The sequence below is a fragment of the Apodemus sylvaticus genome, chromosome 8, assembly GCF_947179515.1.
Source record: "Apodemus sylvaticus chromosome 8, mApoSyl1.1, whole genome shotgun sequence".
In the NCBI taxonomy this organism is placed as follows: Eukaryota; Metazoa; Chordata; class Mammalia; order Rodentia; family Muridae; genus Apodemus; species Apodemus sylvaticus.
Window position 1 is genome coordinate 106,699,509 of NC_067479.1, and position 13,874 is coordinate 106,713,382.

The 13,874-nt window shown below is 48.1% G+C and overlaps 1 protein-coding gene across 3 annotated transcripts in view; it reads left to right on the forward strand.

Annotated features, from left to right (window-relative positions):
* Positions 1 to 6,666, forward strand: part of Abhd6 (abhydrolase domain containing 6, acylglycerol lipase) — a 46,826-nt gene extending 40,160 nt beyond the window's left edge. For all 3 annotated transcript variants that reach the window (XM_052190218.1, XM_052190219.1, XM_052190217.1), the window contains one exon: positions 5,376 to 6,666. In XM_052190218.1, the coding sequence (XP_052046178.1) occupies positions 5,376 to 5,552 (177 nt within the window). In that variant the 3' untranslated portion in view covers positions 5,553 to 6,666. The remainder of the gene's footprint in view (positions 1 to 5,375) is intronic.
* Positions 6,667 to 13,874: the final 7,208 nt, after the last annotated feature.

The window sequence follows — 13,874 nt, forward strand, 5'->3', positions numbered from 1 at the left end:
GTTTGTTTGTTTGTTTTTGTTTTTTTAATGGCATAAGTGTTTCAAATTTTATTTACTTGTAATTTAAATTTTACAACATTGACTGTAGTATCCCAATCTATTCAGACTACATAGTTTGCTTACATTAGGGTCCCCTGAACTTCAGAGTATATTTGCTGTAAACAAGAATACCCTTTCAGGGCTGGAGAGATGGCTCAGTGGTTAAGAGCACTGACTGCTCTTCCAGAGGTCCTGAGTTCAAATTCCAGCAACCATATGGTGGCTCACAACCATCTGTTATAGGGATCGATGCACTCTTATGGTGTGTCTGAAGATAGCTACAGTGTGCTCATATAAATAAAAAAGATCTTTAAAAAAAATACCCTTTCATGTATCCAGAGCTCATCTGGAAATGGATGAGACAGCCCATGGTCCATTTTGTCATTTGCCTCAGGTTATGCCTTTTGATCCCCCAGCCGCCTGAGCCAGTACCCAGCCCAGGAGCTCATGTTGGATGTCTGTCTGTCTGTCTGTTTGTCTGTCTGTCTTCTCATTTAATTGGAGGCATTCTCTGGCTGACTTTGTCATCCATTTGTTGAGGTGTTCAACACATTATTTGTTTATTTTATAAAACACTCTTTAACTTGAGTTTCTCCCGCATTGTCTCTTTGTTGGGAATGGTCATTTAACGGTCTCATCAGGATGTTTCTAATAAGCAGGTTGTAGAAAGTTACTTTGAAACCAAGAAATTATCCTGCTCCTCAAAAACACTCCCCCATCTGCACCTGATTTATTGTCATCTATGATGATTCTTGACCAAAAAAGTCTTTTTTTATCCTTCTTAAGAACCCTGCAGTAGCTAGGTGTTGCAAAGCCAATGCCTGTGATCCCAACACTCAGGAGGCAGAGGCAGGCAGATCTCTGACTTTGAGGCCAGCCTGGTCTACACAGTGAATTCTAGGACAGCCAGGACTATATAGGGAAACCCTGTCTCGAAAACAAAACACAACAGAACACAAAAGCTGGCAGGGTCCATTCTACCCTGCTGGTCACTTAGGTCATTAGGTCCTCTCAGTTTTGGACTGTAAGCAGCTCTCCCTCCGTGAGCATCACTGTGCATGCGTGCTTGTGGAACATGATGGCCCATCTAAATCTGGACGTGAAGTCACCAGATCCGAAAGTCATATGTGCTCAAAGTTTTGTCATAGATTCTTGTATTTGTTTCCAAGGGCTGCAGCAACTATGTACCACAGCCTGGGCTGGGGCTTGGAGAGGCAGATGTGTCAACCATGTTTCAGTTCTAGGGGCTGCAAGTCTAAGGTCATGGCTGGTTCCTTCTGGGAGCTCTGGAGGAGAGTCTTCTCCATGTCTCCCTAGCTTCTGGTGCTTGCAACCATCTTTGGCATCCCCTCTCTTAATCCCTGGATTCTACCTTCTTCTCTGTGTGTGTGTGTTGTATGTATCTTGATCCACATCCTCCTCCCCCTGCCCCTTTTAAGGACACCAGCCATATTGGATTAGGGTTTCTCTGCTCCATTATGACATCACCTTAACCAGTACACCTACAATGAATGCACTAATCCAAATCAGACCAATTCCGACTTCAAAGTAAGAATTTATGGGGATACCATTCAGCTCATAGCCAGCTCTCCGAAGATGCACCAAGTTCATTCCCAGAAGTGCCTTTGTGGCTGCTTTTGAGGAATCATGCCTACCAAAGAGTTTTCATAAAGTTTAAAGTAAGTGGAGGCAGAGAGAAGTGTATAAAGCAGATGTATTCTAAAGTGTGCGCAGGATCTTCCGTTCAAGAATATCGTGAGAAAAAGGTATTAAAAACAGGCGCTTTTTTTTTTCTGATTGTTTTCTCTTACTTTAACAGAATGCCTGAGGCTGGGTTGTTTATAAGGACTTAGAAGTTTATAAGCTCACAGGCTGGGAAGTCCATGTACAGAGTGCCACCATGTGTTCAACATGTCGTCTGGGGCTTCCTGTGGTATAACATGGTTGAGGAGCGTGAGCTGGTGACCTGAATCCATTCCTTAGGACAGAAATCTCAGTGGTTCATTAATCCATTCAGGAGGACAGAAAGAGAAAGTTTCCAATGCGTAAACTTTTGAGGGACACATTCAAGCGCTGGCAGACCCCAAGGTGAAAATCACCATTGTGTGTTGCAGTAATTTCTTACTCCAGTAAGCCCATATAAAAAACCCCACACAACTCAGTTATATTTATAAGCTATATGCCTAAATTGGGCAGATCTAGGCATATATTTATTCCCCATTATGAGACCTCTTGCTACTTGTGGCTTCTCCGGCCATGTGGTTCTTCTCCATCTTCCACCTCTTTCTCCATCTCTCCTCCCCGTCTCTAAGACCTCCAGTCCTTCATTTCCCTTCCACTGCCCAGTCATTAGCTCTAGCCTTTATTTGGCCAATCAGAATGGGGAGAAGGTTCAGTGAGATCACTTGATCTCCTCTTTAGGAAGCAAAATTAACATCAAAATACAAACAGCACCAGGGCAACCCACAACAGTTGTGAGTCCTCTGTGGGCAGAGCAGAAGCAGAAAGACACACTGTATCAAAAATGCATGATAGTTGAGGCAGGGAATGGGGAGGGGGATCTGGGAACTGGTGCTTACTGTTCATGTATATGCTAAACCAGATGAGCCTGGGCCAAGGCTGCCCAAGGTGTACAGCCAAGGAGCACTGGGAGAGGAGGGTCCCCACTCTCCCTCCAGCCACACCTTTTCCCAGCAGCCGAGAGACTAAAAGCAGCTTTGTCTCTACATCCAGAGAGACCTAGAGTACAGTGAGACCCAGAAGCTTGGCCAGCAGGAACTCAAATCGAAAGACCAAAAGCCGCTTTTTTATTTATTTATCTTTTAATCTCCCTTTTTAATGCTGGTCCCTTGAGGACCTCCAAGGGCAGGCCATAGCCCCTTATCCTATAGAGCAGGAAGATGGAGAGAGCCAGTGCCAGCCTCAAAATATGTTCTAGCTCTATCTTTGCCCTCCCTCAGCCTGTAACCCCAAGCAAGTACCCCAGCCTCTCCAAGCTAGGGGTCTCTTCTGCTGCCAGGGTAACTGAGATTCAAGGGCAGCAGCTTGTAGGAAAGTAATGATCTTTTTTGCTAATTAGCAAAATGCACGTGATTTATTCTGCATGTCCTTTCCCCCTGACAGCTGGCCTCAGCCTATTGGCAAGAATTCCTTCCCAGATTCTGTAGTCCATTTTGTTGCATAGTGTAACATCCTGTGGTGTGCTACAAGATGTGGCGAAGGAAGCCTTTTCTATTTTGTGCGTCCAGAGGCCTGAGGCCAGAGACCAAATAACAGAGGCTTGGGAGGGTGGGGGCGGGGTCTGTTTCACAGCCTTTTTCCCAGGCTCCCTGGCTCCTAAGCTCCCTGGCTCTGCATGCTCGTCATCAGCATTCAGATTCACAGAACTGCTACCCATCGGGCTGAACTCACCCTTCCTCTTCTCTGAATCCCAGTAGGCCAGCTGCCATCATGGCCAGATAAGGGGTCTTTGTATCTCGTCAGTTGTACAGATGACGCTCCCAGATCTGGGCAGTGTAAACCAGCATGGCTGAAGCTGTCAGTTCTTCCTGAGAGGGCTCCTGTACATCAATCAGGTCAAGAACCTCTCTTCCATTTTCATTCCAGCAGAATAGAAGGGCCTTCAAGAGAATGACTGCCGATATCATTCTTCCTCTCTCTTCTTGCCAGCACTATGCATGGCAGGACAGTAACAGACAGGCGATGAAAGAATTTACCAGGACATGAACAGACAGAGAATTTATTAAGATCTACTACAGGAGTGCAAGTACGCCCCAGAGGGGTGAGCGTGTGGCTGAGAGGGAACGAACGTCTCTTAGCACTTGAAGGGGAAGGTACTTGAGTTTATCTCATGGGCCACTTGTATGGGGTAGATAGGTTGAGTAACCAGTTCTACTGAACAAGTTGTTGCTCATGAGACTAGCCCTCTCTGTAGGGTATCATAGATTCTTAAGAATGTTTATGAGCCAGGCAATGATGCTGCACACCTTTAATCCCAGTTCTTGGGAGGCAGAGGCAGGTGGATCTCTGGGAGTTCAAGGCCAGCTTGATCTACAGACTGAGTTCCAGGATAGCCAGAGCTACACAGAAAACCCTGTCTCAAGAAAATGAAAACATCAGGCTCCAGGCTCCAAATGGCTCTTGCCTGGCTGTTGGAGAGTAGGAATTCTGCTTGGTTTAGAAGCCTTTTGTCTCTTTGTGACAGGCATGGCACACAAGAGCTTGCTTTCCTCCACCACCTTTGGGCCTCTGCCATTTTGAACCTGCGTCTTCTCTGGGCACTTATTTCCCCAGTACATGGGCTTCCTTCTCCTTGGACAGGAACTCAGTGGCGGTTTCCACCCACATCTGGCGATCCCATGTCATCTCATCAGGCTGCATGTCTGCGTCTCTTCTCCTGATCCGTGGTGCTCCACCACACTCTCTTCTGCCCACCCTACTTCAGGGTGCTGGAAGCTAAAGCTCAGAAACAGCTTTTGGACGTGGTATCTTTGCTTTTGTCCTAAGGATAGAGACGAGGGCCTTGGCTGGGAAGACTTGCAGAGACTTTAACACTAGGGTTGTGACTGCAAACCTACTTCCAAGGAGACCCACTAGGCATGCTAGCAGGAAAACTGAGATGAGATGAAAAGTATCAGTCTTAGAGAAGTTCTGGGAGTCCCCAGACGTCTCTTGTGGAGGAACTCCTGTAACGTTCAGCTCTTGGATTTTAGTGAAACCTTCCTACAGCTGGGCTCCCTACTACTCAAATCATTCCCCTTAACAAATCTCAGGACACCCCACTGCCCCATGGCTGAAGTAGGACTGGAAATGAGGCGCGGTTGATGATACGGGCTGTGTAACATGCACAAGGTCCTGGATTCAATTCCCAACATGGTATAACACTGGATGTGGTGGTAAGGCCAGAGTAAACCTTCCTTCTGCTCTAGCATGCCCTTCCTGACGACCCCTGACCTTGCCATAATTTCTCACCCTTATGCTCCTCCCCTTCCTGCAAAATGTCCTCTGCTCCCTCAGCTGTCTCAGTACTCAGGAAGGATGCCTTCCCTTCCCTCTGCTCCGTTTTGCTCTCCCGTTCATATCATTGGTATAGTTGTCTTTTGATATGTCTAGATCGCCCTCCATCTTGACCTCTATGCAGACAGGAACTGCGTCGTGATCATTGGCAGTGTTGTACTTCTAGTACCACGTTTCAAAGTCAAACAGGAGGCATGCTGGTGACATCCATTTGTCCCATCTCCCTGACTCCTGTGGTAGAAACTGTGTAAACTGTCTACAACGGTGCAGCGGAACATCTAAATCTTAGTGTGTGTTTCTTTCTTTCTCTTCCTCTGCAGGTGCTTGATGTGTCCGGGGCAGACATATTAGCCAAGTCAATCACTAACTCCCAGGTAGAGGTTCTGGAAAACTGTGGCCATTCGGTGGTGATGGAGAGACCGAGGAAGACAGCCAAGCTCATTGTTGACTTTTTAGCTTCTGTGCATAACACAGACAACAACAAGAAGCTGAACTGAGGCCGTCGCCACAGCCTGCATTCTGCACACAGCGTCTGTCCCTATCCCCCAACCTGACACAGTAAACCACTCTCAGGGATCCCAAATGCCGCAGAGCACCAACGTCCCTGAGGAAGCCAGTTGCCTATCCCAGTATCCTTGGTTCCACAGAGCATCAGGGGCCACAAGGAACTCTTCAAGATCCTTTTTTTTTTCAAAATAGAAACTTAAATGGAACCAAAAAAAAAAAAAAAAAAAAAAAAAACCCAAAAAAACAAAACAAACAAAAAAAACACATCTAGCCATGACGCCGACCGGAAGTCTTCAAGTTCACATCACTGACAAGCCAGTGCTGAGCAGCCACCCTGGACCATAATCATCAAGGACACTTTCTTTAAGACATTCCTCACACATTAGACTTCATCTAATTTTGTTCTTGTTGTTTCAGATGTATCCCCTGCATGGTCAGTGGCTTTGTCTACAGGAGCTTTAGTCATTGAAAACTCTTGTTTAGCTCTAATTCAAGTTTTACATAGAGGCCCACGTGTGAATGCAGCCGCTCAGTAGACCCGGGAAGAGACAGCTAACTGTGGAAGAGGTTTCTGCCTTGAGGCCTGATATGCAGGAGGCTGAGGTGGAAGGATCCGAGACCAAGGCCTGCCAGACAGGTACAGAGTGAGTTCAAGGCCAGCCTGAGCTACTGACTGAAAAAGAGAAAATGTTTCTACTGTTTCTTTAATGTAGAAGTCTCTATGAGGGGGCACTGCTTCACCTCAATCAGCCCTAAGAACCGACCAAGCAGTAGAACATACAGACTGATGATGATTTGGGCAGCCACAGATCGGATTCGTCTGACCGACCACAGTGAAGACCACCTGACTGGGAGGGTTCCCTAGGACTAGGAAAGCAGTGATGTCCTAGACCTCTAATCCGACTGGAGGCCCACACCAAGCAGCTCACGGCATCTTTTCTATTCCGCTGTTCTACTGAAAACCCTCGGAAGGAAAGTACCAGCTTGTTAATGAATTCTGTGAATTCAGAGAACAATAGTGTGATTGGGAAAAAAATTGAGTCTAAACAGCTGTAAAAGAGACCACAATAATGTGAAATAAATTTACGAAGTCTAGGCTGGTAACACCCAGGTGCTTTTTATTTCTTAACTCCTAATGGGGTATAATATTAGTAGATTTCTGTTGACTTAAAAATGTGTTTGTCTGCAGGGATTTGTGAGGAGGCCAGAGGTTGATGGTTGGCGTCATGTGTTTTTCTCAGTCAAACACACACACACACACAAACACACACACGTTATTTTATCTCTCAGTGAACCTGGAGCTAGCGAAGCCCCAGTGTCCTCTGATCACCTGCCCAGCCCTGAAATTGCACGCGCATGCTGCTCTACCCAGTTTTTCACGTGGGTGCCAGGTTCTCATCACTAGCACGGCAAGCCCTTCACTGACCGAGTCCTTTCCCTGGGCCATAAGATGTATTTTTATTATTTCACATTCACTGTGATGATGGGTCGGTGTCTGACTTTCTGTGGGGTAGATACAAGTGGGTGCAGGGGTTAGTGGAGCTGCGGTTACAGGAGGAGTGTCCTGCCTGACATGGGGACTGGGATCCGAACCTGGGTCCTCTGCAAGAGTGCTGTGTGCTGGTAACTGCTGAGCCGTTTACTCCATCATCTTAAGTGTGTAACACTATTATTACACATGCATTGGTGGTTTGCAGGCATGTACGTCTGCGTGAGGATGTCAGATCCCTTAGAACTGGAGTTATAGACAGCTGTCATCTGCCATGTGGTTGCTGGGAATCGGACCTGGGTCCTCTGGAAGAGCAGCCAGCGCTTTAAACTGCTGAATTCTCTCTCTCTCTCTCTCTCTCTCTCTCTCTCTCTCTCTCTCTCTCTCTCTCTCTCTGTGTGTGTCTCCAGCCCCCTGTGTGTGTTTTTTAGAGTACTGAAATTATCTCTGGAAAGCAGAATTCATCAGTTTGCTTCTTTTCCTTTGCTTCTGTTTTCTTATAGTTTAAATGGAGACCCATGGTGAGGTGTGGATGTTGTAATTGACTAGAGAAGCGTGCAATAGAGTTCTTAGAAAAGATACAAAAAAAAAAAAAAAAATGGCAGCAAGCTTGTGAGGTGCAGCCAATGCAGTGATCAGGAAAACACGGCTGTAAATGCATACATTAGAAAAGAAAGGCTGAAAATCAGGAAAATTAAGCTTCCACCTCCAGGAGCTAAAAACAAAGAAGGAACTCAGTGAAAGGAGGGAGTGATTCAACAGAAAAGAGAATCTACAGGATCTATGCTCTTTCTCAGAGAATAGGCAGTGGGTGTTTACGCATCCAGATCTCCATTTGCCAAGAGTCCCGGGCCTCTGGGGAGGGAGGGAGTGTGTCTGGGTGGTGAGAGCTGGGTTCCTATCACTGAAGCAGCCCTGCGGATCAGTTTTGGAACAGCTGACTCTGGACCCAGAAGCCTCTGGCGGGGCGGGGGCAGGTGTAATGTGTATACTCATAACCATAGGATCTGGAGAAGGAGGCAAGGAGATCATGTGACCACAGTAGGACTGTCCCAAAGCACTGGGGGAAGGGCACAGGGAGAGGGAGGGCTCTGCATTGGTGTTCAGGCAGGGTTTGTGCGGTCCACCTGACTGGAAGAACTGAAAGGGCTCTGGCAGGCTTTGCCCTCTCCCCATTCCCTCTGCCTTGCTAACAACCGTTAGATTACATTCCTAAGCTAGTCCCCAAGGTCTGTTCCCTAATTTGGCCACTTCCTCCTCCTAGAGCTGTCCAGGTCCAGCTATCAAAGCATGGAAGTCCAACACTGGGAAGGCCTCTGTGGCTCACTTAATTAACATACCCAGTGAAAATCAAACGCCTCACCCTGGCCTGCGTTCCTTGTCTTTCTTTATAACACATTTGCCTGTGTGTCGCCTCTCTGCCCTCTGTCCCACTCCAGGAACCCCCGTAGGCCTCTCCCCCTCTTCCTTAATCCCATCCTCTTTTCCTGCTTCCTCTACCTCCTGTCTTTGTCCCTCTGGGCAAATAAATCTCCTTCGTACTGGGAACTTGGTCTTGGGGGTTCTACAGGAGGACACCATCCCCACTCCCTCCACTGTCAACTGAAAACCTGGAAGAGAAGTCATGAACCAAGAATATGAGTTGTCTTTGATAAACACATGAAATAGGCTTTCGAGTTCTCCGAGGGCTCTCCCGTGCTGGGAGGCCCCTTGCCCCGTTTCCTGCTTTGGTAATTTTAGAAGCCTGTTTGCTGCTTATTGCCGCCGCCGAGCCGCCTCCATATCAGATCCTGCTGGGCTCTGTGCCTTTGCTGAATCTTGAAAAGAAGAAAGGAATCATTCATTCCAGCCCTTCCTGAAAGACTGCCAGAAAGTTCCGGGATAAAAATGGAGAGCCCCCGCAGACTCCGTCCCACTGCTTGGAGTTAGGACCGTCAGAGTCCTTGCAGATGGAGCCCTCTGGGAAAATACTGAAGAGACAGAGGGGCTAGCAGTGGTCAGAATGTTTGCCATCCCTATGGGCTTCTTGTCCAGGATGGGGCTGAGGGGGGGGGGGTGCGTGTGGGGAACAGGAATGACATTGGTACTGGGTGACATATGCCAGATTGAAGGTGCTGCCTGTTTAAGTCTGTGTTCTGCTTGAGCTCCTGTGATGGCCCTGTATCCCAGGGAAGTCATACCTGCAGCTCTGCTCTGCTCTGAGGACGTTCTCAGAAAATACTGGGGCTGGATTACCTGCCAAGTGGGGTGGCATGTCTGACGCTCCAGTGTTTGTCTGGTCCCCTTTTCTGTCTCTGTCTTCCTATGCCTCACCTGGTATCAGCCACACACAGGCACAGGCAGTTACCCCTAGCCACTGGAAGCATGGCTCTACTTGTTGTCTTTTATCTCCCTCGTAGCTCTGACGCCACACAGTAGACTTCCTGGTTAGCTGTCGGGGGCTTAGAAAGTAGAAGGTGTTTTGATGGGGAAGGAAGGAACAGAGTTGGGACCGTAGCAAACCAACTCAAATCACCTGTCTGAGCAGAGCAGGCTAGAACAGTACTTGGGCAACTGTTCAAGATCCCTGCTACCCCAGGGTTTTGTGGTTTAGTTCCCTAGGCTGATAACAACCACAGGGTGGACCCGTCAACCTCTCCGGTGGTGGGAATGAGGGTCTTAAGCCACCATCGCTGAGCTGAGGAAGGAAGGGGCAGCAGACTGCTGGGTCCCTGTTGCTCTGAGCACCAGTGGGAAACGTCCCTTTCTGAGTTTCAGGATCTTGGCTCCTAAACCTCCAAGGCAGTGAATGGGAGGGAACCTTGGGCTATACAGTTCCTTCTGGTGATGAGATTGAAGGACTCTGACAATCCTCGTGGCCCAAGGCCAAAGCTAGCTGGGACGGTGACTCTCATTGGCTGGAACACAACTGGAAGGTGACTGCCAAGACAAATGTGAACCTAGTTCCCTAATTCCTCGCCAAGGCTCTCAGGTCTAAATGTGACTCAATTCAAACCCGCCCTGTGTAAAAGGACTGAGGGAGTGTATCACATAATGTCCCAACTCCAGGCATGATTGAATGACACACCCGTGTTTCTGCTGTCAGTGTAAATCAGCTGAGATAGGAAACAAGCCTTCGTTTCTCTGTGGTTTGGGTGGGGGGACCGCTCTTCTGTTTTGTATGTTTGTCTAGTTTCAGAGTCACAGATAAAGAATGGGAGCCTGCCCTCTGGGTTTTAGCTCCTCTGTTGGGAAGTGGGTAGCACACTGCAGAAGAGAATTTTCCAGCTTGGAGAAGGGGCAACCTGGACGTGGGTGTGTGCCACAGTACCCTCTGACACATCAGTAGCTTGTCCTATTATTTTAATTATTGATGTCAATAGTATCTATCACTTTTGTTTTCTAAATGCTAAGAAGAAAGATACCGATGTCCCCTGCCCTCCCTCCCCCATTACTTTTTGAGGGGATGTCTGCACTTGCAGACATACCTATAAACATACATATCTATAGACAGGTACTTTTGTGGGGTTTTAAAAAACATAAATGGAGTTATGCTGGTATTATTGTTGCCCTTACCACCTGCTTCTCTTACCTCTGTACCTTGGGACTTTTCTAAATCTAACCCAAAGAGCCCCCAGTTTCTATAATGGGAATGCAGAGTTCTCCAGATTAACTGCATCTAACCAGTTACAGTGACAAAAGCCCGTGGTTCTGGCTACTTCAGAGGCTGATTCTCGAGGGTGACAAGTTGGAGGTCAGCTTCATCAACTGGGTGACATCCAATCACAGAACAGAATGAAACGAGCTAAGGACAAAGCTCATGACAGAGTCCCTGTCCTGTGAGGCTCTGGAAGACAGGAGGAGGGTTGGGGTGGGGCAAGGAACCATGCTAGTTGGATAGCTGTGGCCCCCACAGACACGTGTGTTTGAATGCTTGGCCACAGGGATGACACTATTAGGAGGTGTGGCCTTGTTGGAGGAAGTGTGCCACTGTGGATGGAGGAGGGCTTCTAGGTTATATATGCTCGAGTGACGCCCAGGGTGAGTGAGACACACATTCCTTTTGCCACCTGCAGATCAAGCTGTAGAACTCTGGCTCCTCCAGCACCTTGTCTTCCTCATGCTGCCGTGTTTTCCACCGTGATAATGATGATTGACTAAACCTCTGCAACTGTAAGGCAGCCCCAATAAATGTGTTCCTTTCTAAGAGTTTCCCGGGCCATGGTGCCTCTTCAGAGCAATGAAACCCTAAGATAGGGACAGATTCAAGACCCACACCAGGAACCAATCTATTTCAGTATAGGGTGATTGGATTTTCCTGTATTGAGGTCTGGAAGGTTGTTTTAGTTCTCCAAGATCTATCTAAGGAAAGATTCTCTCTCTCTCTGTCTCTGTCTCTGTCTCTGTCTCTCTCTCATCACTTGTCACTTAGAAGCCTAGCAAAGCTGGCTGAGACACTGACTTTGGTGCCATCAGGCATGTATCAGGGGAGGGGCCGATGCAGAGTGAGGGTCTGAGGCCAAGACCAAGCCCCCTGCCCTCACTAGGGGCTGGAGGTGTTTGGACCTGCAGTTCTGGGTCAGGGCATCCAATCTCTTGTGATCCACTGTGCTGCTGCCAGCATCCCTGCCTGCAGAGGCCACCCATATCCCTCCAGCTCCCCTTTAGTAACTTTTGGGGTCCAGCCTTGCTGTACACGGCTGCTGGCTCAGTTGACTGACAGGCTGCAACCAGCTGCCTCGCCTCCCTTCTCTTGTGGCTGCTGGGTAAAACAAAAGGTATCCAGGAAAAATCAAATGTCAGATGAGTAATACGTTTTTAATAAAAGCATTTAATTTGCATCCTACGGATCATTTATTTACAACTCGGACACAACTGGGTATCAAGATTTACCTGATAATCCTGGTGTTTGTTGTTTTGTATGATATGTGCTGCGTGTGTGTGTGTGTGTGTGTGTGTGCACGCACACGTGCATGTTTAGATGTGAGAAGAAGCCATTCGGAGTCCTGCTCCATCACTGTATGCATCACTCCCTTGGCACCAGCCTCACTCAATCTAAACCTTACATTTATGCCAGGCCGGCTGGCCAGTAAGCATCTGGGACCAGCTGCCTTTTATCCCACAGGTTTGCATGTAGCTGAACTCAAGTTGTCTCCTGCTGAGCCGTCCCAGGCCAAACTTCACAGATTTTGTTGTTGTTGTTGCTTGGTTTTTGGTTTGGAGGTTGGGGTAGAGAAGAGAGATGAGCCATGTAGCCATGTAGCCCAGGCTAGCCTTGACGTCTCCGTGTTCTTATCTCAGTTCTCTTCAGTCTTCCCAGGGGATAGGCATGCACCACCATACAGTGAATCCTTATGTTTATTTGCTGCGGCTGGAAGCCAGTGGCCACAGACAAGGACGGCTTGATCGTCCCTTGAGATTACCTCAAAGATGGCAAGTCTTCGTACCCCAGAGTCCCTGCGGGGCACAGGCTTCAGCTGAAGCCTGTTGGAGGCGGGTCTGGTGCTCTGCATACAGATGCTAAACTCAGAACCCCAAGATCAGGCTGCCAGACAAAGGAGAGAATTCTCCCATTCATCCCATTTGTGGTGTAAACCCTGCTCCCCAATTGAAAGTTAATTGGTTAATAAAAGGCGTAAGCCTGTGACTGGGCAGCACACAGAGGAAGGCGGGACCAGAGGACTGAGTGAGGGGTCTCTGAAGAGACCAAGGGGAAGAGAAAGAGGATGGGGGAGCAGGAGGTCTCCAGTAGCAGGGATAAACCAGGAGCACGTATCCGGGAGAAGCACACCAGGAAGACAGACTGACAGGGCAAAGCAGCCGGAAGAAGACTAAAGCAGCCAGCCACGCTGGGCATGGGGAGTTTATGTAAATTGGAATAGCTCAGAACCTGCCCAATCTGGGCTCACACCTTGTAAATAAAATACCAGGATTTTGTATTTTTTATACAAGGCAGCTAGAATAAATAATTCTGTTTACAGAACTCATCTTGCTTTCTACCTGCCGAAACCTGCTTCTCATCTCCAGAGGCTCCATGTGAGCCCCCAGTCGAGGGCCTTCCAGTTCTTGGGCCATGATCCCCAGGCTCTCCCTGAAGGAGCAGCCTGCAGCCTGGCTATCCATGTGGGAGGCATAGAATCCAACTGGAGTCTTCTGCCGCACTTTATCTGGGACAGGTGGCAATGCCACTGTATGATACAGATGGCATAATGGGAGCCAGCTGTCTGGCACTTGGTGGGGCTCCTTTAAAATGAAATATAAACAGTGGCTGCACTCAAAAGCTTTCAGCTTATGAGTGCCTCGACTTTTACCCTCACATCACAGGATTTTGCTGACACAGGACCGGAGACTCCCACTGGATGATAGACAATTGCAGAATGGATTTCACCTTGTAGAAAATGTAGTTGGCAGGGCTGGGAAGGGAAAGCAGAGAAATGAAGTGCGCCCTGGATTCTTGGTCTTTGCTACAGTAGTCCATGTTAAAAAACAAAAATCACACAGTCCAAAACCAAAATCAGTGCACTGCTGTGTGCAGGACTCAGTGTTCCGCTAGAGTAACGTCAGTCAGGGTGCCTACAGTCAAAAGGCTCAGGTCAGTAACGGCGCTGGCTAGATAGATGTATGTCAGCTAGACACAAGCCCTAGTCATCTGAGAGGAGGAAACCTCCCTTTAGAAAATGCCTCCCTAAGACTGGGCTATAGGCAAGCCTGTAAGGTGTATTTTTTTATTTTGTGTTTAAAGAGGGAAAGCCAAGCCCATTGTGGATGGAGTGACCCCTGGGCTGTGGTCCTGGATGATATGTTTTGCAATGTGGAGGCCTGGTGTGTGTGTGGGGTGCCGAAG